The sequence below is a fragment of the Muntiacus reevesi genome, chromosome 10, assembly GCF_963930625.1.
Source record: "Muntiacus reevesi chromosome 10, mMunRee1.1, whole genome shotgun sequence".
NCBI classification, from domain to species: domain Eukaryota; kingdom Metazoa; phylum Chordata; class Mammalia; order Artiodactyla; family Cervidae; genus Muntiacus; species Muntiacus reevesi.
Genome location: NC_089258.1, coordinates 29,510,705 through 29,537,657, shown reverse-complemented (window position 1 = coordinate 29,537,657; position 26,953 = coordinate 29,510,705). Strand labels below are relative to the sequence as shown.

Below are 26,953 nucleotides of genomic sequence, written 5' to 3'. Positions count from 1 at the left end.
TTTCCCTCTCTTTAGCACGAGTCTGCTTTGCCCTGGGATGACCATAGACCACAAGTTACCTGGCGTGGCGATGGGCAGTTTTTTGCTGTGAGTGTTGTTTGTCCAGAAACAGGTATGGAAATAAGTTGCAGTTAAATAAAACTTTTAAAAAATCTTACTTAGTTCAGGGAGTTTTTCTTTCTTTTGCTCTGAGGGTTTACTTTCATTGCACATGACCTAACAATGTGCTGCTTTAGGTGCTAAATGCATAAAGAACTAAGCATTAGAAGAGTTCTTTGAGGCTGTTTGGTCCAGCCTCCTACATATTAGATACAACTTTTTAGCAAGATTAATCTAGTTGGCTTTGTAAAACCATGACAGTTTTTATTAACAAGGAAGACGTTTGGAAGTTCTGAGTTGGCAGCATTTATCACAGTGCTCCAAGTTTTGTCATTGTCATTTCTTCCCCCTCTTTCTACTGCACAGGGGCTCGAAAGGTCAGAGTGTGGAGTCGGGAGTTCGCTTTACAGTCAACCAGTGAGCCCGTGGCCGGACTGGGTCCTGCTCTGGCTTGGAAGTGAGTGGGAGAAGGAGTCTTGTAACTTCCTCCCCAGAGAGAACGAGGGTAGGGGTGGTGGTACCTATTGAATGTAGGTATTTATAAATCACAAGAGGATAATTACTTGTTCTCATTTGACTATAAGCCTGTATCTTTCTTAGTTTTCTGAAGTCTGAATGTGGTTTGAGTAGTAGATTCTGAGCTTCACAGACCTCATCATTGCAAAGCCCACACGTTTTGTTGCCGTAGGCAGGGCCTGCAGGAATCCACTGTGTAAAACAGAAAGAGGTGCTCAGAAGGGAAGTCGCAGTCTGCAAAGTTCGGTGGGGCAGTGGCGCTTTGGGGAAGACTAGGAAAGGGACTTCCATCCTCTGCACAAGCTCCCACACAAAGGGGACCTGTTCGCTGAGGAACGGACAGGCTGCATTTGGGCCCAAGTCACCTGTTGACCCAGTACCCTTTTGCAGGTTGCACCTTCTTGTCATATGTGGCTGTCCTGATTATAGTTAGAAGAAATAGCTTCTGTCTCAGAAGCATCTGTTACAGGCAAAACCTAGGTCCCTAGGTTTTAAACATCTGTTTCCCACCATTGTTTGAGTGGCTGTTGGATGATAGTGCAAAGAGAGAGATGTATTTAAATTAAAATTCTAGAGACAGATAAAAACAGGATGCAGTGATCAAGCCTTTTTCAGTAGATTGAGAAGTCTTTAAGACTGCTTACCTGAGCATTACTGAATACATGAATATTACTGAAGACATATAATTGAAGGAGAAGTAGGTTGTGGCATTATTGGACATTATACTGGGAATGGTTTAAATAGTTTATTGGTATTTTTCGAAAGTCAGCCAAGTGCAGTCTAATTCTGATGCTTTGTGGGCAAATAGAATCTTTGTGTGGACAAATCAGGAAAAGGCACTGCCTCCTCTGGGTAGATCGAGTCCCACACTAGGGTGACTGCTTGCCAGGAAATACAGAATTTAAAACTTCCTTGGGTGGAGGCTTCTTGTTTTTGTAGAAAAAACTTGTTTCTTTGAATTTCATCTTGTTCTTCACCAGCTGGGTGAACTTTTCTATGTTCTGACACTGTGCTTTTGCTTTTAGGCCTTCAGGCAGTTTGATTGCATCTACGCAAGATAAACCCAATCAGCAGGATGTTGTGTTTTTTGAGAAAAATGGACTTATCCACGGACAGTTTACACTTCCTTTCTTCAAAGATGAGGTTAAGGTAGGTGCCTTAGTTCTTTCAGCATCAAATTTAGAGGACTGTCCACAGTTGTAGAGAAAGTTTGTGTCTGATATAGGTGTGTAAACAGAAGCCCCGGAATAGTTAGTAACAAAAGCAGTGGCTTCCTATGACTGACTTTTTTTTTTTTTTTTTAAACAGAAATTGTTTTTCTTAAGGAGGTTTTGCTGAGGAAAAAAATGGCATTCTTTCCTCACACTAGATAAAACACAGAAATAGAAATGCTAGTTTTTATTGTTTATTTTGACAAAAGCGTGATTCTTCCAGTGAGAAAGATACTTATCACTTATAACATTTAATCCTTAAGAAGGTTGTGTACCATTTGGATCTTTGTGGGATCAGAAACAAATCATGATTATTTTTAATTATGTAAAAAAAATTAAATTTAATAAAAATTGAGAGAAGAGTTTAATGAACTCCTATGTGCCTATTACTTTCATCAGATATATACCAGCATTTTTCAAAATTATTGTCATCTGTTATTTACTCTCTGGCCTACATACACACACACAGACACACACTTTGTAAAAATTTCCTAGGATTTTCATTCTAGAAATCTTATTTCAATATTCTTTTCTCTAACAGTTAAGAACATTTTTCGTTATGTAACCACAATTCCATTATCACACCTTACAAAATTAGTAATAATTGATTAATATTATCTAACATCTAGTTTGTAATCAAATTTCCCTGATTGTCTAAAAATATCACCTTGCATTTGGTTAAGTATTTAGACATAATGCATTTTTTAAAATGTCCTCTACATGTGATGACAGATATGCTTAATAACTCCATAGGTTAATAATTTACAGCTAGGGATCGACTCCACTGTGGAATTATTTGACTTGTGAGAGTAGGGAATGTAGCTTTTGTAAAGATTTTGAGATAAATATATAGTTAAAGGCCAATGACAGGTCTTTTTTCCCTGTTAGGTTAATGGCCTTTTCTGGAATGCAGATTCCACTGTGCTTGCAGTTTGGTTGGAAGAACTTCAGAGGGAAGAAAATTCATCTCTGAAAACCTACGGTAAGACAGCACCGATATCTAGGCTTCTGCCCCATAGAGTGAAGTTGAAAGTAGTACGCCATAGACTTTCCTTTGTCCCTTCCACTTAATCCTGAAACGGATCAAAGACACCTGAGCAGGCAGGTGGAGATGAGGGAGTGGTTATGGAATTTCCATGGGATGATTTCAGTTATGTATCAGGCAGAGTTCCCTAGAGAAATAGAATCAGGGTAGGCTGGCTGGTTGGAAAATTAGTGAAGAGTTGATGTTGCAGTCTTGAGTCCAGAATCTGAGATAAGACAGGCCCACAATCTGGAAACTCAGACAGGATTCTTTGTTACAGTCTTGGGGCAAAATTCCTTTTTCTCTGGGAAGCCTCAGGTTTTGCCCTTAAGGTCATAAACTCTTTGGATGAGATCTGTCCACATTATGGAGTCAGCTGATTTGAAAGTTTAATCACATCTGCAGAATACCTTCCCAGCAACATCTAGACTAGTGTTCCATCAAACAACTAGACACCATAGCCTAGCCAAGTTGACGTATCAAACAACCAACTCATTATTGCTTTTTCTTCATGGATATTACTGTAGCAAATCAGAATGTTAGCCAAAGGAATACTGTGGAAGTGAAAGAGAAATGAGGTTAGATATAAGAAAGAATCTTTTATAGATTTTAAATGGTAAATCAAATTGTAAATATTATTTTCAGTATATATGTAAAATATGAAAACATTAGAAAATAAAGATGGGAAGAAAAAAATTCTTCCATAATTCTATCACTCAATAATAGTCATTATTAAAATTTTCTTGTCTTCCTAGGTTTTATGTATATGTCTCAGTATAGCTATGATCTCATTTTTGTTAAATATGTAAGTATGATACCTATAGGTTTATAGCTTGCTTTTACAATGTATCTCAAACTATTTCCATTTCAGATATGTGTATCATTTTAAATTGCTATATATTGCTTTATGCTACTGTTTATTAAATCCTATTTTGTTAGGCATTTAAAGTTTTGTTATTTTTCACTGTCATCAATAGCAGTATGCTGAACATTTTTTTCCATAAATCTTTTCATTTATTTTCTGAGTGGCTTTCAAAGCGTTTAATCACTAGAACTTTAGCAGAAACGTTATTTGGAAGTTCATTCATTCATTCATTCATCACAATAGTTCTCGACCCTGGCTGCACCTTTAGGAAAAACGTTGCTATCCAGGCCTCATCTCAGAGTTGCTTTCAGTGTGTTACGGTGGAGACTATATGTTGATATTTAATTTTATTAAAAAGAGCTTCCAGGTGATTTTTTTTTAAGGTGCAGCCAGAGTTGAGAACCACTGCAGTTGAGAATTCACTGATTCACTGGCTGGCCCTGAGATATGCTCACAGGGCAAGTGTTAGTGCAAGAAGAGCCACAATACCTGTCCTCACAGAACGTGAGTGTGTGATCTAACTTAACCCAGAGCTCGGTGGAAGTATTTTATAATAACCTGGTTCAAGAACTAGGTTGGATTTGCTGTGATTGCTGAGTGAAGAGTTAGTGATCAGGGAGATGCTTAAAGAAAAGAAATTCCTTAATACAATTAAAATATTCATTTATGTATGGTGGTGGTAGTGGTTTAGTCACTAAGTCATGTCCAATTCTTTGACCCCATGGACTGTAGCCTGCCAGGCTCCTCTGTCCATGGGATTCTCCAGGCAAGAATACTGGAGTGGGTTGCCGTTTCCTTCTCCAGGGGATCTTCCTGACTGAGGAATCGAACCCAGGTCTCCTGTATTGCAGGCGGATTCTTTACCGACTGAGCTATCATTTATGATAGCTATCATCTGTTTAATAAAAAGCTGGCTGTGACGTGATTAGGTCTTTTTTTTCCCCCAGCTTTATTGAGATCTAATTGACATGTAACTAGTACATTCAGGAGGTATAATGTGATGATTTGATACATGCATATACACTGAAGTGTTTGCCACAATAGGTTGGTTAACTCAATCTTCACTTAGTAGAACTATCATTTGTTGTTGTTATGGTGAGGCCATCTGAAGTCTACTCTCATAGCAACTTTCAAGTATACAGTACAGTAGTATTAACTGTAGTCACCACACTACATTAGATCCCTGGGACTTGGACTGAAGGCTTACGCTCTTTGACCAGCTTCTTCCTGCCTCCTGCACCCTGCAGGCTTAGGTCTTGTTCTTTTAAGAGATGTTGCAAAGGGTAATTGCATATAATCGCCCGTGGATTTAACTGTATGCAAAACAGCTAGAAGAAAATAATAAACATCTTAAGCATGATGCAATGTAACGATGCTAGTCTAGTGCTCTTGGATTGGGCATTTTAATCTAATGGCCAAATTTTCTTTCTAAGTCTTTACGAAAAAACAGCTCACTAAGGCCCTGTCCTGTGTTGGTAGCTTTCCATCCTAACGATCACAAAGTGTGAAGGTAGAGGCAAAAATGAACGTGTGTGCTTCTGGCCTTACTGATGCTTAGCATCTTTTTTTTTCCCATTCTCTCCCATAGACCTCTTTATTTTTTTATTTTTTCGTTTATTTTTATTAGTTGGAGGCTAATTACTTTACATTATTGTAGTGGTTTTTGCCATACATTGACATGAATCAGCCATGGATTTACATGTGTTCCCCATCCTCAACCCCCCTCCCACCTCCCTCCCCATCCTATCCCTCTGGGTCATCCCAGTGCTTAACATTTTATCCTCATGAAAAGCTACACTTTTCAGGTTTTTTTATGTTCACTTTGCTGGTCTTTTAATATTTATTTTTATTTATTTGACTCTGCCAAGTCTTGGTTGTGGCATGTGACCTCTAGTTCTTAGACCAGGCATCAAACTCGGGCTCCCTGCATTGGGAGCACAGAGTCTTAGCCACTGGGCCTCCAGGGAAGTCCTGCTTTAACAGTTATAGTTAATATTATCTTAACAAAGGGGCTGAGCAGAAAGGGTCATTTAAAAAAGAAAAGTGCATCCCCATCCCTCTCTAGCAACTGGTGCGAAGTCTGGTCCTCTGCCCTCTGCCTCTGATGGCCTTCATTTCATTTTCCCCTGCAGTTCAGCTCTGGACTGTTGGAAACTATCACTGGTATCTCAAGCAAAGTCTGACCTTCGACACCTGTGGGAAGAGCAAGATTGTGTCTCTGATGTGGGACCCGGTAACCCCGTACCGGCTGCATGTTCTCTGCCAAGGCTGGCATTACCTCTGCTATGACTGGCGCTGGACGACTGACCGGAGCGCGGGAGATCACTTGAGTGACATGGCAAATGTGGCTGTTATTGATGGAAGTAAGGAGCTGAAGAGTGTCTGGGCCTGGGGGGGGCTGAGCCGGGGCCTGCAGGTGTGGTTTGACTGGAACTGGGGGATTTTTGTTCAGTTGATGATTCTGGTTGTTCACTTTGTTTTCACTTGTGCTTTTGGTTTGGATTCAGTGGGAGCGCCCTTCAGTGAGGCGTGTACTCCCCTAAGAACCGTGGTCTCTCCTCTCCACCCGCCTCCCCCAACTCCCTGTTGTGCTGCAACCATGACCTTTGCATGTTTACTTGTCGGGACTTTGAAGACACTGACATTCCTGACCTCGGGTCACGAGGAAGACTGCAGGAGGCCTGTGGATTGCTGTGTCGGCCCTGTTTTCGTCCCCTGACATAGACCTACCTTGACCCTGCACCGCTCGGCTACGTTGCTTTGGTTTTCGATAAATGCTTGTTAATTATATACCTTTCCAGTATGTTCCGTTCAGGTCATGACATCTGTCTAGTTCAAGGATGGGATTGGTGTTTTTTAATTAGGTTGAGGGTGTTCGTTTACTGAGGGGGAAGAAACTGGGGAAAGCCATAATCCCCTGAATAGACAGTTCATTTATTGCTGATGACATAAAGGAAAGCTTGCTCCTAAGATTATAATGTGAGTTGGTGTGCCGATTTATGTTCTATGTAGTAGTCATGATACTGATTTTGTAGTCACGCGTTCTGTATAGAGGACTTAAGCAGATAACGCCTTGCTACCAGATCCGTGCACAGGGAAGTGTGTTAAGGATTTTGGTTTAGTCTGGCTTGGTTGCAGGCCCAGGTTTGAAGCCAGAACTCTGACCTTTTGGCCTGCTTGCCCTAGTCCCTGGCATCTGACTCTCCAAGCCCAGAGATGGGCCTGCTCGAGGCCTGGAGGTAGCCAGGCCTGTCGTCGAGGGCTGATAGTAGTCACATACAGATAGAGCCCAGTTTCTTACTTTTCTCCCCTACAACGTGTTTAAGCTTATTCATTATAAAAGCACCAACAATGACTTTTAAAAATGGCTCTGTTTTACAAATTGAACATCCGTGCATCTAACCCTCCTTCTCTCTTGCTCCCAGACAGGGTGTTGGTGACAGTCTTCCGGCAGAGTGTGGTTCCACCTCCCATGTGCACCTACCGACTGCAGCTCCCACACTCTGTAAATCAGGTCATGTTCTCGGCACACCCTGAAAAGAGTAACAACCTCGCTGTCCTAGACGCCAGTAACCAGATTTCTGTCTATAAATGTGGTATGTTCAGAAACCGTTATCAGGATGTTCTGAATCACATCCCTCCTACACAAATGTAAATCATAGTTTGGTGTTGCCTTCGCTGTAGGTTTTCCAAAAATTTTGACATTTATAGTTAATATCATTATTATTGTGCTGTTTAATTGACCTGTAGGGTTTTGGGGGATAGAGATTCAGTCCTACTCTGGCTAAGGAGAACAATTCCTTTTGCTTTATTGAAGTTGAAGGGTTAGTTTTTTAAGAATAGTACTCAGCTCTGGAAATTAACAGTGTCCCATTACATCCTTAGCATGTTTTACAGCGTTCATTACGATTGCACACGTTTTCAGTTGCTCTCACAGCTTTCCTAGGAGCTGTGTCAGAGTGGGGTTTTCCAGGTATATAGACGAGGGAACAGAATGCCAGAGGGTTTGAAGTTGGCTTGAGCAAACAGGGCGAGAACCTCCACTTGGGTGTTTGCGTTTCTAACCCGGTTGTCCTTCCACAGTCCACTGCCGTCTCTTTCTAGTTGGTTTCCTCACGTGCTGGAAAAACCTGCAGTTGGTGAATCTGTGGTTGTGTCATGAGCTCTACTGGCGCATGACTGTGCTAACCTTGTTTTCAAATAAGTGTTGAATTCTCAGCCTGAAAGGTGCAGAAATTGAGGAAAGAATTTGAGATGTGGTTATTTTCTAGTTTACTTTATTTGTGAAGTGGCTTACCTTTTAGAACTCCTTTAGCATGCAGGACCTCATGTTGTTAATGTCAGGAAAAATGTTTGTAGTTTACTATGACAACATTTGCCTTTTTTTTTCCCCCCTAGGTGATAGTCCAAGCGTAGACTCTACGGTGAAACTGGGAGCTGTGGGTGGAAGTGGATTTAAAATTTCCCTTAGAACGCCTCATCTGGACAAAAGATACAAGTAGGTTGTTCTTAGTTATCTTGGACCTCTGGAAACAGGAGCAGCCAGCCTCTGTCCTAAACTCAGCCAGCCATTACTGTCTTATCCTGTGCCTGTTGCTCAGTGGAACAAGAAATAGATACAACACCTGGGCCCTGGTGTTTCACCTTGGTTGGGGAAGTCAGTTATCTGAACGTCATGTATGCTGATAGGTGGTGATGGAGTGTAAGCCTTAAGCTGACTTAGAAACCATTCCCCCAACATCCCTTGGGGAGTTTTCTCCAGGGAAAACCCCATGGGAAAGATGGAGATGAAGATGATGGAGCAGAGTGCATTTGCTTTCACAAACGAGGAGTCATACGCTGCTTAACATCGTGTCTGCTCGATCTCATCCTACAGTGCAGAACTTTTGGTTGCTGCGTTTTGAGGCTCTTGGGTTGGAAACCAGGAGGCATGTTTCCATTGAAACTATACTATAAGCAGTTGGATAAAGTAATTATGAGTTCATTTCTGTGAAAATCCAGAATTTAATTCTCTTCTATTTAATACATCCGTGTTCTTAACTACTGTACTGCTTTGTCTCAGGAGCATTTATTCCTAAATTAATGGGGAATAATGAACAAATAACTGAATTTAATACTTAATATATAATTCTTAAATATATGCATTATATTTAATAAATGAATATGTTTCCAGCCTCTGTATGATTTGGGAACTGACTGTACAATGCTTAGTAGTTTTTCCAAGAACATGTACATGGATTATTTCATTTCACGGACGGGAAAGAGATGACAGATTTAAGACAAACTAGAAAGTGCGAGGCAATTGAGAATGTGGTTTAATTTTGTAAAATTGTGAGTAGGATAGCTCTAAGTCATTTAGAGAAGATTTCATGAAGGGCATGAATAAATTTACCTTTTAAAATTTTTTTTATTTACTTATTTTTTAAACTTTTTATTTTGTTTTGGAGTACAGCTGACTAACATGTTGTGATGGTTTCAGGAGAACAGTGAGGGGTCTCAGCCATACATGTGCATGTATTCAATGAATACTTATCTTGAACCTTGAAAAAGAGATAGGTTGAGGATGGCCAGAGAAGTATGGAGACTGTTGGGCATGGCGGGGAGAAGAGTGTCAGTGAGAACCAGAGGCGTGGATGCTCCTGCGTGGGGCTGCACTGCGGTGGAGTGACTTGAGTCCAGGAAGAGCTGACTGAGCAGGAAGATCAGGCTGGTAACCCAGCGTCTTCAGTGAGCACCCGGATCTGCTGCTTGAGCTGAATGGCAGGAAGTGGCCGTCATGAGTTCCCATTTAAAGTAGCAAAAACAAAGCCCTCCACCAGTGTTTAAATGCTACAGGAGGAAGGCATTAGAGACAGAGAAATCATCTCTTAAGCTAGTCATTTTGCTGTGAGACGCTTAGGACAGGATGCATTCCGCTGAGACCTCGATACCTGCTGACTGTTTGGATGCTGGTCAGCGAGCGGTGAAAAACTGCTGGACTTTATTCGTTAGGGCCTAGTACAGTCAGTTTTTCTTGTGTAATCAGTTTCTTGAAGTAGTTTCTTCAGATCTAAAAATCTCAGAGTGTAAGAAACTTAATTTTAAATAGCAGAAAAACATATTCTTAAGCCAGGTAAGCATTATTATTTTTGAATTTTCTAGTATTGGGCGTTACCTTAGGTTTTGTGCCTCCAAATAATGAGGATTTGACTGTATAGAAAGCATTGCAGTCTCCATTCAGGACAACTTCAGTGACGTGAAGGTTTTATTCATGCTTTGGAAATTCTTCAATATTTAAAACAGAATTCAGATTGAGGACAGTGAAGCTGAAGAAGTAAACCCACTGAAGTTCAGCCTTCTCACCTGGGTTCAGGAAGACGTTTTCCTGGCTGTGAGCCCCAGTCAGTCCGGCCCCCAGTCTGTCATTCACCATCTGACTCTGGCCCCTTCTGAGACGGACGACGAGCAGGGACAGCTCAAAATCAGGTATCAGAACAGTTCCCTGTATTCCGCGTGCTCATAAGCACATAGATACAGGCTTTTGTCCTTTGTGAGCATTGGAGTTTTGTTTTGTTTTTTTTTGCATTCAGAGGGCAGGGTTGAGGGGTGATTGCTTCTTTTTGTACACACACATTAAGTCTGATTTTTAGCTCTGTCAAAATATAAACTAAAATGCACCAGAAAGTTGGTAAAAAATAACACAGATGCCAGTAGATAAGGCAAAATGTTTTTAAGGTATATTAAAACTTTTAATTCAACTTATTCTTAACTTCTAGAAAGTAATTGTTAGCTTAGGGGAATTAGCAACTCATCAATTATAAGATCTCTACATTTGCACTTCATTTTGTTATTGTTATTGTCTTGTTATTGTTCAGTGACTCAGTTATGTCTGACTCTTTGCGACCCCATGGACTGCAGCATACCCTTCCCTGTCCTTCACCATCTCCCGGAGCTTGCTCAAATTCACATCCATTGAGTTGGTGATGCAATCCAATCATCTCATCTTCTGTCGTCCCTTTGTCCTCCCACCTTCAATCTTTCCCAGCATCAGGGTCTTTTCTAGTGAGTCGGCTCTTTGCATCAGGTGGCCGAAGTATTGGAGCTTCAGCTTCAGCATGAGTCCTTATAGTGAATATTCAGGGTTAAAGTTATTTTGATGTAGTGACTTCAAAATACTTCTTCTAGCCTCCTCTTCTATAATTTTGTTTGGCACTTGACTGCGTGTACTACTAGAAAGTCTCCTCTATTTTTGTTTGCTAAAGTTTCACAGCTCCCTGACCCTGAGTTTCATTTTGATTCCTCACTGCATCTTTGTCACCTAACAGGTCTCATTAATGAATGCTGTCTTCTGTATTGCGAGCCCTATTGTGCAGCAGAGTTGTCTGGGAAGCTCTGAGAAATCCTCAGGTTTCCAGTGTCAAAACTCAGCACTGATAACAATCCCTAGATTCACATGTAATTAAAGGTTCACTGATGAGCTTTAAATCCTGAAAACCGTTGTTGCAAAATTAGGAACCTTTCTTTATTGTACTCATGAAACATACTCCAGTGCTGTTATTACCTTCTAATCTTTGAGTAATAATGCTTTATATTTAAAAAAAATTTTTGTGAATATGTCTAGATGCAGAATATGCTCTAGCTACGTGCATACTTAACAAGGGCTCCCTTTAGAAAACAGAGCAATTGACATTAGAAATGCCTAAATTATGCATATATCTACTATACAAAATTTGAAATTTTTTATCATTATCTTGTGAAAGGTAAATGCCATTATCTCATTTGCTGTAAAGAAAGTGAAAAGTCATTTAAAATACATTTCTGCTGCTTTGACTTCTGTTTCTCAAAAAAGACTATTTCACTCATATAAAATATTAATGTGTTTGATAAATATAAAGTCCCACAATCAGCTTATAGCTCTTCATAGTTAACATTTACTATAACTTATGCTTTGTAAAAGGTGCTCTTTTAAGTGCTTTTCCCTATGTTAACTCACTTATTTTTCATAACATGTCTCTGACATGTTCTGTTGATCATTTTACAGCTGAGGCACAGAGCAGTTTCAGTAACTTACTGAGATAATGGAGGTGGAGCCGGGATCCAGGTCCAGCAGTGCACCTCCAGAGTCCATTCCCTTGACTTCACAGATAATTTATCCTCTGCAAATTTGTGGCTTTTTTTTTTTTTTTTTTTTTTGGTAGATTGGTTAAAAACTCTGAATATATGTTAGCATTGGCACCACTTGCTTTTATCACTACCTCCACTTCCTTTCAGACATGTCTACTTTTGATTCATTGACTCAGAAAAAAATACAACAGCATTAACAGTTTCCCTTTTTCCCATTAATGAGGCCCACAGATTTCTAGGGATACGTACAGTAGCCATAGAGATAACTGAATATGCTTACTTTCCTACAGATTGACTGCTTTACTTAATCCAGTTTGTATTGGGTTGGCCAAAAAGTTCATTCAGGTTTTGGGCACAATGGTATAGGAAAACCTGAATGAACTTTTTGGCCAACCCAATATTGACAGATACATATATTGACACTATATTGTCTACTGAAGGCAGCAAATTGTAATTCACAATAAGTTGCATAAGTTGCTTCCAGAATAGGACTGATGACCTCACACCTGGCTTACTGACATTGTGGAAAACATGTCACGTTGACAGGTAATTGCATTACCTGGACTTGTGCTTGCAATAGTTTATCTGTTAATATATCTGTGTATATAAACATATGTGTGTTAGTATGTATATAAACATGTTTATTATGTTTATATTGTATTGAATGAGGCAGTGCAGCACCAGAGGGAAATTGCTTCTTTTTCTGTTTTGCAAAATCAGTGAATTGTCACTACTTTTGAGAAAAATGGTCTTTTCATGTTTTCTTCATCTCCTTTTTTTTTTTTCCACTCTTCTCAGTTCATCTGTGACAGTGGATGGGGTCATAATCAGTCTGTGTTGCAACCCCAAGACCAAGTCAGTAGCGCTGCAGGTGGCTGGTGGCCAGATATTTAAGTACCTTTGGGGTGAGTATCAGAATGTTGGGAAAACATGTTTATGACTTACATACATATTTAAATCTTGTGAAAGTGTGCTTGGGAGTGTTTTACAAGTGCCGCATTGATTATTAGGTCTTTTTACTACCCTGGAAATCCTTAATCTGTAGAGTAGAATCAGCATGTATGTTCTACCTGTATTTTCCCTTGCAATAAACCGGATTATTCTGCTGAGTTTCCGAAACACATTTGGAGAATGATTTAAGTTGCATGTTAAGTGTTTTAGCAAGCACTGATGGGAGAGTTTTTCACAAAGAGCAGATCAGCTTTTGGTAAACCTCTTCTGCCAAACCTGCAGAGTCGCCCTCTCTGGCGGTTGAACTGTGGAAGAACTCTGGTGGCTCTCCTGTTCGGTTTCCGTACCTGTGCACTCAGACTGAATTGGCCATGATTGGAGGAGAGGTAAGTGAACATAAGGCAGAAAAATTGACCTCATGGAGCAGTGACCCAGGAGCTGACAGCATTAAGTGGAAAGAGCGTGTGTTTTGAAAGTGGACCTGAGTATCCAGTAAATCTCAAGGCAACAATGAGAAGTTCCTCACTTTCCTGAACCTCAGCTTCTCAGTTTATGAAATGTGTTTAAAGAGGTTGCCTTGCATGTGTCAGTAGTAGTTAGTTGATTCCTTTCCTTGGAGGTATAAACTCAAAAATAGAAAAAATGAAGTTGGCAGACTTATCCCCAGTTGTATAGAACATTCAAAACAGAACATGTACAGAACTAGCAAAATTAGTCTTATTAGTAACTTTTGGGGACAACAGAAATGTAATCTTGAAATGGGTATTGAGTAAATTATTAGTCATCAAATATTAGAATTGCCTGTAATTGTGCAGGAGGTAGGATGCAGTGGTTACAGAACAAAACTGCCAACCAGTTCCTGCCCTTCTGGAAGTTTTAATCTTGCAATGTGGGTATGGCCATCCCCTCTGATAGGAGAGTGAAGTCAGTGAGCAGGGTGTAGAGGTAGAGCACCAAGAGGATTGATTGAGGCTAATTAGAGGATGGTAGCTGTGAGGATGCAGAGGCCAACTTCTGGTGGTCTGGGAAAGTCTCCAGGAGGTGGTGGTATATGTGCTGAGATGTGGAGAAAAAGAAAGCTCTGTCTCTGAGAAAGGGAGAATTTTTCAGGGAGGAAGAACTGTGCATATTTTAAATAAACTTAGAGCTCAGCTTATTCAAGGAACCTAATGGAAGCAATGACTAGATGCAGAGGAGTATGCGTTTACTAACTTAACAAAGACTGAGAAATTGATGATATTAATCAGGGAGTGATGTGATGTGCTTCATGGTTGGAAAGGTTATTCTGGCTGCCCAGTGGGAGTATGTTGAAAGGGACAGAGTGGAAGTGACTGTTGGAGTGGGGGCAGTGAGGGGTGAGAGGTGAAATGTTTGAGATGTGTAGGAGACAGAAATGTCAAGGCTTCCGAAGAATCGGATGGCATCATAGATCACTTTGCCCTGGACCAACCACCTTAGGCATCTTGAGTCCTGATTACAAGGACTTAAATGTGAAATCATAGGACAGTGGAACCATATAACAAAAAAAAAATTGGTTTCACTAGTTTGGTTAGTTGCTAAGTTGTGTTTGACTCTTGTTTGAATTGTTGGTAATTTCATATTTTTTTTTTTGCAGGAGTGTATCCTTGGTTTGACTGACAGATGTCGCTTTTTCATCAATGACACTGAGGTATGATGGCTTGTTTTGATGCTGGATCTTTTTCCATTTTGATTCCGAGTAATATAACTAACTCTCCCTCTTGCCTCCCCAACCTATTGTAGGTTGCATCAAATATCACATCATTTGCTGTATATGATGAGTTTTTATTGGTGACAACTCATTCCCATACATGCCAGTGCTTTTGCCTGAGAGATGCTTCATTGAAAAGTAAGTTTTCAGTGTAAAGATAGAAAATAGTCCTTCTTCTAATATCATTTGTCCTTTGAAATCTCGATGACTTTTATGTTTGTCATGTACTTTGACTTTTTATCCTGGAGTCCTAGACTGGAGAAAATGTCAAGTTCATTTACTTAGCCTCTAATCTCAGTATCTCAGTTAAATCATTCCACGTCAGTTATCAAAGAGTGGGAGGTCCTTCCTTAAAGCAGCATACCCTGATAAAAAGATTTTCAGTAAACTTCTTAACTCATATTTTACTTTCAATTACTATGTAGATGGCAAACTGGCAATATGCTCAATCTTCTTTGTGGCCACCCTCCATTGTACATCTGAAGGCCTCCATCTTGTGGTTTGTAGGAAATTGGTTGTAGTTTTTCCTTGATTCCTTGCACCCCCCTCTCCCATGTGTATGTGTGTGCGTGCACACAGTTCTGTTATTAAGAAAGAAATGACCCACTTGTTTTCTTTGCTTCTGACTTGGAAATGGAATCTTTTACTGATGTGATTGGAGTGTACTGATAAAGCTAAGACATAGAGAAGCTACCCAGTCCTCCGACTGGTTTCCATGTCAGTTGAGAAGTTGTGTTTGTGAATCATGTATGAGGGCTCTGTAAGAGAGGGCAAGATCCTGGGATGAACTTGTTTATCTGAAAGGCTGATGGTCTTAAGACTGAGTGACAGAGCAATCTGGCCTCATTATTAATCACTTCCTTCTCCTTCGGATAACGTGCTGTTGCAGCTGCAGTTAATGGGGAGTAGCTTGTCTTGACAGTGATTCTCAAGGCTTGGTCTGTGGTGTCTCTAGCGTTGCAGGCAGGTCTGAGCAGCAGCCACGTGCCTAATGGCGAGTCTCTGCGGAAGGTGGAGAGGGGATCACGCATCGTCACTGTTGTGCCTCAAGACACAAAGCTTATATTACAGGTACACTGATTTTTCAGGCTGTGTTTCTGATTGTCGTTTGGCAGTAAATACCAGACAGTTCTTGTGGATTATATTTTATCATTTGTATTAATTTATTATAAACCTTTCCTTCTAAGTTCTTTATTAGCTTTATACAAAGGAGTGTTAAAACAGGCTTTTCCCAGTAAAGCTAAGAGGGAAACCTCTTAAAAGTCAGAGTAAATTTTGAGCACAACTAGATTTTGCCAAAAGTGTGCTTATTTTACAATGTTGTGTTAATTCTTGAAGAAGAGTTAGGTAAAGTTGTATATCCTGGGTATTTAATTTTTTTCTGTTTAATTAAACATGTTATTGATTTGATTTATTTATTTTAAGATGCCAAGGGGAAACTTAGAAGTTGTTCATCATCGAGCCCTGGTTTTAGCTCAGATTCGAAAGTGGTTGGACAAGTAAGTACCATGTGTATGATTAGTTAGCTTATTGTTATGAATTATGTGTGAAGGCAGCAAGTGTTTCTATTAAGATTTTTAAAACTTAAAAGGTATTTAAATATTTCATTACAGATATCTTCAATCACATTCTCAGAGGCTTTCTTCTTTTGGCACATAGATTCTTAAATTGTATGGTGTAGAAGACATTCCTAGCAGAAGGAATGATGAGGCTCGTTGTATGAAGCAGCTTCTTAGCCTAGGAGGATCCATGTGGAACTTAGATGGCCTGAGAACCCAGGGCAATTTTATGCTCTCCTGTATCTGTGTATTTATCTGGGCAGAAGGTCCAAGGCTTTCAGCAAACTTATAAAAAGGCCTATCACCCCAAAATACCTGAGCCACTGTTGTGAAGGAAATGATCCATTGTTTGAATTTTGAATTTGGGGGAAAGTTTATATCGGAAAGATAGATGTTTACTAACATTTTGTTAAAAAAGAAGATAGCCCTAAGTTCCATAAAGATTTTCTTATGTGAGTGTGTGGGGATCAAGTCCTTGGGTGGCCTTGATGACTAAGTTGCCACACCATTTAGGAAGTATATGAACCTGGTGCCTGATTTTTTTTCATTCTATGATTTCAGAGCAGAAATCCAGTAGTAGTTGGGCTGTAGTCTTAATTTTAACTGGTTTAAATCCTTATGAAAATGTGCTGGGTCCAAGGAACTGAGTTTTTGTGAAATGCCCCCCCTCTCCATTTTCCGTCTCTCCCCAGACTTATGTTTAAAGAAGCATTTGAATGCATGAGAAAACTGAGAATTAATCTCAATCTGATTCACGATCACAACCCTAAGGTAACGTTCTAAATCTGATATTTATCATAGTATACTTTAGGCTTGAATGAATATGATCCGAACTAAAATGTTTTGTCTTTTTTTTATTCTTTTTTTTGGGTAGGTGTTTCTTGAAAATGTGGAAACCTTCATAAGACAGATAGACTCTGTGAATCATATTAATTTATTTTTCACAGAATTGAAGTAAGTATTTTGAATAGTTCATGAGTATCATATCCATAATTTTCTCTTTTCTGGTTAAGGAAATAGAACAGATAAATAGAGGAGAAAATTTACTTTCAATATAATTTTTTAAATCTCTAACTCTTAGATGCCACATTTACTGGATTTTTACTTTTTTCCCTTCTTTTTAAAACTGAAACTTTAAAACATGTGAATTATTCTTTGACTTATATTTAGGTATACATATAAAAACTATTAATTGAAATAAGTGGCTTCTTTTTCTGCAATGACTTTTATCTAAGCTTGTAAATGAAAAATTTTGAACATACAAGAAAGTTGAGACAGTTGTCCAGTGAGCATCCTATACCATCACCTAGATTCTACAGTTCATATTTTTCTGTATTAGCTTTATCACTATCTACCATCTGTCCATCCACCATTCATCTTCATTTTCAATAAATTTAAGATAATTTTAGACAATTTTAAATCCACTTTCCCTGTCAGTACTTCGCCTTGTGTGACATTAACTGGAGTGTATTCTTTGTGTACAGGTCCCACCCCCTCCACAGCAAATTTATCTATAGCAAAATGCACAGATTATAAGTGCTATTCTCTGAGTTTTGACAAGCGTATGCTTCCGTGTAGTCCTGGCCCCTGTCAAGATAGAGAGCGTTTCCTTCTCAGAAAGTCCCTCCAAACCCCTTTGCATTTATTCTCTCCCCGCCCTTTTGGCAACTGCTTTTTTGAGTTCTTCACTGAAGATCAATTTTGCCTGTTCAGGAACTTCCTAGAAATGAATGATATATAATAGTATTGACTTTTCTGTGTAAGTAAAGCTTCTTTCATTCAGCATGTTATCTGGAGATTCATCCATGTTTCTACGTGTATCACTAGTTTATTCTTTTTTATTGTCCAGCAGTATGCCATGAAGAAGAAAGTGAAAGTGTTAGTCACTCAGTCACGTCCAACTCTTTGTGACCCCAGAGACCATAGCCCACTGGGCTCCTCTCCATGGAATTCTCCAGGCAACAATTCTAGAGTGGGTTGCCAGTTCCCTTCTCCAGGGATCTTCCCGACCCAGGGATCGAACCTGAGTCTTGGGCATTGCAGGCAGACTCTCTACCATCTGAGGCGCCAGGGAGTCACAGTATGCCGTAGTGTAAACATACGCAGCTTACTGCTTCACTCTCCTGTGGGTGGGCACCTGGACTGGGCCCCGTTTGGGGCATATCACTGTAGCATCTCTAAATGTTACCATTTAAGCCTCTTGTGGATATGTTTCACTTTCAGTAAGTTTCTCTGTACTTCACTAGATATGAATATTTTTAGAATCAACTGCCTTCCAAAAGCATTTTTATTTATTATCTCATCAACACTCCTACATATGTGTTAGTAGTTTGATAGCTGGACATATGTTTGGTTTATGACCTTTTAATACACCCTTGTTCTTAGGGAAGAAGATGTTACAAAGACCATGTATCCTCCGCCAGTTGCCAGCACTGTTCCACTCTCCAGCGATCCTGATGAGAAAAAAGTAGACCTCATCTGCGATGCTATGAGAGCAGTGATGGAGAACGTAAACCCTCACAAGTACGTGTGCTGTCCTGAGTTGGCATCTTTGGAATAACAGAAATGCGTAGTAGTTTCTCTTCAGCTTGTTCATCGTTCTTATTGTGCTGTCCTTCACTGGCCACTGCAGGTACTGCCTGTCAATACTCAGCTCTCATGTGAAGAAAACTACCCCGGAACTGGAGATTGCGCTGCAGAAGGTACACGAACTTCAAGGTAGAGACATGGTGACGGTCCGTGTGTACCGGGGCCCCGACTGGCATCGGGTCTTCAGTCTTCGGGAGATAACCCTGACCAGGAAATAGCACCGCATCACCAATTCAGCCTGTGGCCTTTTGGTCTCCACTTTAAGACCTGGGTCTGTTTTTTTTGAGTGCTGCGCTACAAAGCGTGTACAAAATTGTCCAAGGACTGTTTTCTGTCCCGTGTCCACTTCTGTCAGGAAAATGTGTTACTTTCTCCTTTTGGTTATGCTGCTAGGTGTGAGGGTTTTTTCCCCAAATGATTTTGTTCTGTTTCCTTACACATGGACAGGAAGTGATCCCCCGGTCCCTGGCGCTGTGAGTGCCGAAGAGGCCCTGAAGTATTTGCTGCTTCTGGTAGATGTTAATGAATTATATGACCATTCTCTTGGGACCTATGACTTTGATTTGGTCCTCATGGTAGCTGAGAAGTCACAGAAGGTATGTGGAGTTACTCCTTTGACACAGTTAGCATTTTTGTTTATGCTAATGTGATAGTGTGAAGCCCTATAGTGTCTGCTCCTGACAGTGCAGAGTTTGGGCTGAAATTAAAGCTGTGAGTACAGGCCTCCAGGCAGATCTGCGAATCTCCAGGGTCCATACTTACAGGTTCATTCTCTATCACTGTTCTGGGCTTATGGGAGTGTTTTGATTGCTAGATTGAACAATTGAAATAAAGCTATATGATTGTTTTCAAGCTTACAAGCAAAAATGAGAACAAATTCTCCTCTTACAAAGGAAATACAGCAGGTGATTTATATTCGAGTTCAGCTTTATCATGGAGCATCTTTTCCCAGTGGAAATTGGGAACCTGGAGAATAGAAGGGTTCGAGGCCTCTTTGTCTCACCTTGGCATGCTATGGTCCAAAAGTTTGAGCACCTCTGGTTTGAACATTTTTTATCTGGTTTTTTTTGCATCCTCAGTTTCAGCCCCTATCATTCCTTTCTTTGCTTTTGCCAGAATGACCTTCCCAAAGAGGAAAATTTGATCCCCATTCCTCCGCTTACAATCCTTTATGGGCTCCCCCCTCCCCCTAGGAAGGAGTTCAGAGGCTATACCCTTAAAGTCTCTTCAGTGACCTGGTACTTGTGTATCTCTCAGTTCTCCTCTCTTGATGTTATCCCCTTTTCTCTGCAGTGGATGTAAGGCAGTACTTTTGTCTCCCAACTGCCACATGCCTTTGCAGGCACTCTCATCCTGTCTGTTCACCTGGCTGATTCTCACTCATCATGGTTGAAGGAAGCCCAGGTGACATTTTTTTCAGTAAACCATTCTTGCTGCCTCCCGACCCAGCATCCAGGGACTGAGTGAGATGGCCTTCCTATGTGCTTTTATGGCACCCAGTGCCTGTCGGGTATACCGGTCTATCTCCTCTACTAGATTTTAAGTTTCTTGAGAATGAGGGAACCTTGTTTTCCATATTAACCTATGAAACAATTGGTATTGTGAGATTTAGCTAAGAGTTAGTCATAACTAAGAAACTAAGAACACCCATGTGTTAAGGCATTTTTTCCAAATGTGGTTTTATGTAGTTTGATTTTTTATATAATTGATATATTAATACACTGCATATTTTGAAGAGGGCTTCTGTGGTAGCTCAGATGGTAAAGAGTCTGCCTGCAGTGCAGAAGACCTTGGTTTGATCCCTGGGTCAGGAAGATACCCTGGAGAAGGAAATAGCTACCTACTCCAGTATTCTTGCCTGGAGAATTTCTTGGACAGGGGAGCCTGATGGGTTACAGTCCATGGGTTCATGAAGAGTTGGACACAACAGAGCAACTAACAGTTTCACTTTCACATATTTTGAAAATGATGTAGCTTTTGATTTATTGCTATAATTACTATATATTTTTATTTTTAAAAGTAAGTATAATCACAGGCATTATAATTATCCTTTAAAATTTTTTTTTAGGATCCCAAAGAGTATCTTCCATTTCTAAATACACTTAAGAAAATGGAAACGAATTATCAGCGGTTCACTATAGATAAATATTTGAAACGATATGAAAAAGCCATTGGCCACCTAAGCAAATGTGGTAAGTGTGAGGGTTAGTATATTTCTTTTCAAATATTCTCTTTGGTAGGGTATAAATTGAAATCAGATGTTAGTTTAGACAGACTGATGTCAATTTCTACACCTGAAAATGTTAATAACCGTGCCTGCAGACCTTATTTTTGTCAGTTTTGATAAGCTGAGGGTACAGCAGATGTTTCTGAGTGAGCTTGGGGAGGCCCATAGCTTAGATCCTTTTGAGTTGAGTGATCACCTTTGAAATTCACTTCCATGTCTCAAAATCAAAATTGGTTGATGCTTCGTTCTTCTCATGGTGTATGCAAACACCCTAAGGAGACCCAGCTTGTCTGAGTGGCCATGCCTCCTGTGCCCTGAAGGACACAGTTCTGACTGGCAGTCGGATGAAGTAGAACCAGTGCGATGCCGGGTGTTCCGTCACCCGTGCCTGACTGGTGCCGGAACCTCGGCCTTCAGTATTCGTGATTTTCCCCTGAAGGCTGAGACAGGGGCAAGACGAGTCACCTGAGGTGCTTGCATTCAGATCTGTCTTCCTTGGAGAATCAGGTTCATCTGGGCTGGGCTGGGACTCAGGCGTGTGTATATGGTTAATGAGCTCCCTAGATGATGCTTATTAAGAAGGCTGAGAAAACACTGGGCTGGATGGTCATTTCTCAGGGGCCGTGTGAAATTCCTTTTGAGCAGAACTCTGATCCCAATTAGTGCTTCTCAAATTTCAGAATCTGTGGCGGTGCTCATTAAAGTTCCATTCCTGCATTCCATTTCTCTAGATACTCTAATTATGCAGATCTTATAGAGCCCCCTTGTTGATTTTATGTAAGGACCAGTGGTAGAGATGAAATCCATTATGCTTCCCCAGTCTTAAGCTTGTGTGTGTGTGACTCTTATTCCTGCAGGACCGGAGTACTTCCCAGAATGCTTAAACTTAATAAAAGATAAAAACTTGTATAACGAGGCTCTGAAGCTCTTCCCACCGAACTCACAGCAGTACAAGGTGTGTGACATGAAATGAGAGCTCCCGATTTTGCTTTGTGCTTCTGTTGGAAAGGGGTGAGGATCCTGTGTCCCTAACACTGTCCTTGGTTTCAAAGTTAATCTTCAGACTAATTACCCTTATCTTGAATTTATCCGAGAGAATGGCCCTCACCTGTTCTCGTGAAGAAGTTGCTCAGGCCAGAAACCTAGGCATTGTCGCTGGATCCTCATCGGAAATACCATGGCTTCCATCCTGCCCCCTCCAGCCCAACCTCACTGAGCATCCTGAATAGTGCATCTTTCCCGCATAATTCTGTATGAAGTTTGGTTTGTTTGTTTAAACATACAGATGTCTGTTTAGCTTTTCTCATATGCTAGATACTTCGCTTATCAGCTACATGAATTCTCACAATAGCCTGATGGGTGTTGTACAGTTTTTAAATGAGGAAGCACTTTGCCCAGGAACCTGCGGCATGGAGCCCGTGCCCTCATCACCACCATTTTCAGTTTGTCCACAAATGGCACACATCCTTCTGCGATCTGGCCGCTGCCTCCTCTCGAGCATCAGCCGCCTCTGCCGGCCCTCTACCTCCCCGTCCTCTAGTCCTCCCCGTCCTTCTAAACTCTTGGTTCTCCTCTGCCAGAAAACCAGTCCTGGATGAGGTGCCAAACAATGAGCTCCCAGCACACCTCATTCTTGCCTTGGGGATGGCATTCATCAATTTACTATGTACTGATTTTTTTCCTCCACCAGGCTGTGGGTTCCCTTAAGGGCAGGGACCCCGTGTTATATCCCTCTGTTGCCCTGCCTGATGCTGAGCTTGGGGAACAGAGAATTTGGCCAAAGGCCGCCTCTTTGCTCTCATTTTCATTATCTGTTCCTCTCCTGTGCTCTCTCTGCTCCAGTCATACTCGCCTTATTCCGTCCTGTGTATTCCACACCCACTCCTGCCTGATCACCACGCTGTCTTCTGTGCTCTTGGTGTGGAATACTCTCCCCTGACTCTAAACGTGTCTTCTCCTCACAGCCCTCTGAAACAGCATTCCCATCACTGTGTCTTTACCAGTGTCTGCCATTATATTGTTGACCCTGCCGTGTTTATAAAGTATGTTTTCTTTCACCACCAGGACAGGAGCTTGGTCGTGGTTCTTGTTAGTGTTTTTTGTGTTTGGTTGGTTGGCTGGGTTTTTTCCCTTGTTTTACTTTTGCATTGCTTTCTTACTCCCACTTCCCTAAATAGTACTCAGTAATTGTTAGATGCGGAGAAGGCAATGGCACCCCACTCCAGTCCTCTTGCCTGGAAAATCCCATGGACACAGGAGCCTGGTGGGCTGCAGTCCATGGGGTTGCTAGGAGTCGGACACGACTGAGCGACTTCACTTTCACTTTCATGCATTGGAGACGGTAACCCACTCCAGTGTTCTTGCCTGGAGAATCCCAGGGACGGGTGAGCCTGGTGGGCTGCCGTCTGTGGGGTCGCACAGAGTCGGACACGACTGAAGCGACTTAGCAGCAGCAGCAGCAATTGTTGGATGAATAAACAACATATCCTCAGTAAGGTTTTGAATGAAAAGAAGATTGAATTCACTAGTCATCCACAGGGTTTTTCTAAGTAATTCCAGGGAATTTCACGTATAATGACCACGACAGCCTTCCTTGGAGATTCAAAAAGCAAGTTACCACCCTTCCTTCCTGACCCCGTGTCTCCTCCTGTCCCAGGACATCAGCATTGCTTACGGGGAGCACCTGCTGCAGGAGCGCCTGCACGAGCCGGCAGGCCTTGTGTTTGCCCGCTGCGGCGCTCACGAGAAGGCGCTCGGCGCCTTTCTGGCCTGTGGCAGCTGGCAGCAAGCGCTCTGTGCGGCGGCCCAGCTTCACCTGACCGCAGAGCAGCTGGCTGGCCTGGGCAGGACTCTGGCAGGTAAGCACGGTCATTAAGGTTCTCCCAAGTGAGAACTCCCCCACGGGTTTGTGCTTCTTTGGTTTTGTTTGGAATTTTTGCAAATACCCTGTAAGGCAGCACACTTTGATGCCGTCTCACAGGCACCGATAAAAATTAATTCGGAATGGCTTACTAGGTGGAGTAAAAGTCAAACTGCTGCAAGAGTCCCCAGATACGATGGCCCAGTAGGGAAAGCAGTTTACATCTCTCCCAGCCCTGGCAGCTCCTCCCACGGTGTAAGTCTGCTGTCCCTTCGGCAGTAGTTGAAGCTGGATTTTCTCCATGTCTGTTCCAGTCCTCGGGGAGGGGAAAAACTGGAGTCGTGAGAGTACGCTTTTTTTTTTTTTAACACTGTTTATTTATTAATATTTTTAGTTATTTGGATGCATCAGGTCTTAGTTGTGGCATGTGGGGTCTTTCGTTGTGGCATGTGGAATCTGTAGTTCCCTGAACAGGGACCAAACCTGGGCCCCCTGCATTGGGAGTGCAGAGTCTTAGCCACAACAGCACCAGGGAAGTCCCAGGAACACTTAACTCTAAGTTGCAATGACCTAGCTAACCCTCCTTCTCCACCTCATTCACTGAAACTCACAGCTTTTAGGTACACTTGGTACAGTGTAGCTGGGGAGCCAGGTGCCCTGTAAGAATGTAAAGATGAATTTTGGGATGGAGCCATTCAAATACAGACAGTAGATTGCTGGAGAACATAATGGCGGTTTTCAGAAATGAGGCCAAATGTATAAGCAGTCTGAAAGCAGAGCCAGTTTAGCTGTTTGAGGGTGTGAAACCTGAACCAGAGGCGGGGCTCTTCCAGAGTCTGATTTCATAGAGTGGAGTGGCATCCCCAGGGTGCCCAGGCGAAGAGACAGGTGGGGCTCTGGGGCTCTGGCCCTCAATCATGCTTGAAGTGAGTGGCTGGTATATTTTCCCCCTATTTGTCAAGAGTCTTGTAAATATTGTTATGATTTCCCCCAAAACAGTTCTGAAAAAAATTTGAAATTATAGTCTGTTAAACATACGAACATATTCTATTTAGTTATTTCACTTTGTTTTTCCCCCCCTTGAGATTAAAAAAACGTGTGAGATTATTACTTTTTCCGACATTTTCTGGTTATTAGATGGGCTTCCCTGGTAGTTCAGCATATTGGTTCTGTAGACTCTTCTATAAGCCCTTTCTAATTTCTAAGCTGAAGTCTTTTTACAGGTATTGAGAAGTTCTTATCTGAGTCCTGTTAACTCTTCATTCTGGCTCCATTGGTATTTCTGCTCTAGAAACTTGTTGTTTGTAGCTTATACTTTCCAGCTCTGTTCTTGGGGTCTGTTAGCTTACATTTTTTGCGACTCTTAGCTTCCTGTTTTTCATGCCTTATAGTGCAGTATACCTAGTTTTCCCAGATGTTTAGCAGAAAAAGGTGGAGAAGAGAGTGGTGAAAGATTCTTGGGAAATTTTATAAGGTGGAGTCACTCCGTTTGCACATTTAACTTGGGCAGTTTACACAAGGCACCAAAAGAGGGAAAAGAGAACTGTTCAGTGGAGGTGGCTCTCCCTGGTTCTGTAAATAATGTGCCCTGGAATTGGACTGAAATGGAAGACATGAGTCTGCCAGCCCCTTACTTAACTTTGGTTTCTATGTGCCTCTCATCGAGGCCCTCTCCCACTCAACTGGACCAAGAGTGATTCTCAAATCAGTAAAGATACTGTCACACCCCTGACAAATGCCAACTACCCCCATCTAGTGCTCAGCCAAAGAAACAGCAGCATCTTCCTATTAGAGGAAAAAATGGATTCGTCGGAGTGCTAGGTCAGTTTCCATATGAATGCCTTTGTAAGCATTTTTTCATGAGTGATTTTGACTATATGTGATTTTCACATCCCATGCTAAATTTAGATTTTAACTGCCACTTTAGGGTAGGACTCTGGGATTCCTTCCTCTCTCTTTCATAGAAATTCACAAAGTGTTAATATTTTGCTTGATGCAAAATAGACATAATGCTATAGCTGGCTCAGTGGTATAGAATCTGCTTGCCAATGCAGGAGGTGCAGGTTAGAACCCTGAGTCAGGAAGATCCCCTGGAGGAGGAAATGGCAACGCATTCTACTATTTTTGCCTGGAAAATCCCATGGACAGAGGAGCCTGGCAGTCTACAGTCCATGTGGTTGCAAAGAATCGGACATGACTGAGCACATGCATCAAAGACATAATAGTGAAGCATATCAGCAAAAGCATGTTAACTTTGTCTTACCCAGTGCTTCACAAACATTCTTGACCTGAAAATGGTTTCTTGGTCCTGCCTTTCATCGTTCTTGGAACAAATCTTGGGGGACACTTTTGAAAACGCTATTTTAAAGCAGCTCATTTTGAGTGTGTACTCTGTAGAGCTCAAGCTCCAGTATGTAGGAGACCATTTTGATTTAAATAGCACCACTGAAAACCATTCCACTTGTGTTTTGGTAATGCTGATCATAGCCAACCGTGAGAGTCAAATGCTTACTATTGTCTTTGCAGGAAAGCTCGTTGAGCAGAGCAAACACAGGGATGCAGCCACAGTTTTGGAACAGTACGCGCAGGTAAACTCAGTTCTTCCCTTCTGCTCACACCCCCCAACACACACATGCCAAGTAATTATTTCTCATTTGTACCTTAGCAATGGTGAAAATGAAAGGAACTATGGGTATTTAGGAAATCCAGAGATAGTATTTCCCTTGAAGGTCTTCCATCTTGCCTACTTGACTTGGAAATCTAAATTCATTATTTTTCTAAATAATTGTAATTTCTGTGAGGTAGAATAAAGAATTCTAATATGCACTAGTGGCTTGACCTTGGTGGAAAGTACAAATTAAATCATAAGGCAGTTACATTTTTTATATTGACATACCAAAGTAGAAACAGTGAGAAAAGACCAGTCTAAACCAAAGTGATTGAACTTGAGACCCTTTTTTGGCTTTCACTCCCATTGTCTCTCTTGGAAATGCCTCTTTTACCTCAGGCAGCTTTTTGGGTTCCAATTTTTCAGCAGATTATGAAGTATCCATACCGGCTTTTGACAGAATTGTAGATTTATTATGAAAATAGTAAATCCATGCATTGTCATGGGCCACAGACTCAAAGGACACAGGCACACAAATGTTACCAGGGATTCTTGCCTTCTAGAGTTTTGACCTTTGATGAGAAAGTGTTGTTACTAGCAGTCACACTTGCA

General features: G+C 41.3%; 1 protein-coding gene across 1 annotated transcript in view; it reads left to right on the top strand.

Annotated features, from left to right (window-relative positions):
- The window catches only part of ELP1 (elongator acetyltransferase complex subunit 1), a 57,741-nt gene that overhangs the window by 12,577 nt on the left and 18,211 nt on the right, over window positions 1-26,953 (top strand). Inside the window, exons 7-29 of the mRNA XM_065947051.1 lie at window positions 16-112; window positions 466-556; window positions 1,641-1,764; window positions 2,715-2,808; window positions 5,848-6,078; window positions 7,141-7,311; window positions 8,114-8,213; window positions 9,998-10,180; window positions 12,617-12,723; window positions 13,052-13,155; window positions 14,385-14,438; window positions 14,531-14,636; window positions 15,454-15,569; window positions 15,924-15,997; window positions 16,750-16,828; window positions 16,932-17,011; window positions 18,443-18,580; window positions 18,690-18,775; window positions 19,094-19,242; window positions 20,715-20,838; window positions 21,731-21,828; window positions 23,530-23,731; window positions 26,260-26,321. Of these exons, the coding sequence (XP_065803123.1) occupies window positions 16-112; window positions 466-556; window positions 1,641-1,764; window positions 2,715-2,808; window positions 5,848-6,078; window positions 7,141-7,311; window positions 8,114-8,213; window positions 9,998-10,180; window positions 12,617-12,723; window positions 13,052-13,155; window positions 14,385-14,438; window positions 14,531-14,636; window positions 15,454-15,569; window positions 15,924-15,997; window positions 16,750-16,828; window positions 16,932-17,011; window positions 18,443-18,580; window positions 18,690-18,775; window positions 19,094-19,242; window positions 20,715-20,838; window positions 21,731-21,828; window positions 23,530-23,731; window positions 26,260-26,321 (2,670 nt within the window). The remainder of the gene's footprint in view (window positions 1-15; window positions 113-465; window positions 557-1,640; window positions 1,765-2,714; window positions 2,809-5,847; window positions 6,079-7,140; window positions 7,312-8,113; window positions 8,214-9,997; window positions 10,181-12,616; window positions 12,724-13,051; window positions 13,156-14,384; window positions 14,439-14,530; window positions 14,637-15,453; window positions 15,570-15,923; window positions 15,998-16,749; window positions 16,829-16,931; window positions 17,012-18,442; window positions 18,581-18,689; window positions 18,776-19,093; window positions 19,243-20,714; window positions 20,839-21,730; window positions 21,829-23,529; window positions 23,732-26,259; window positions 26,322-26,953) is intronic.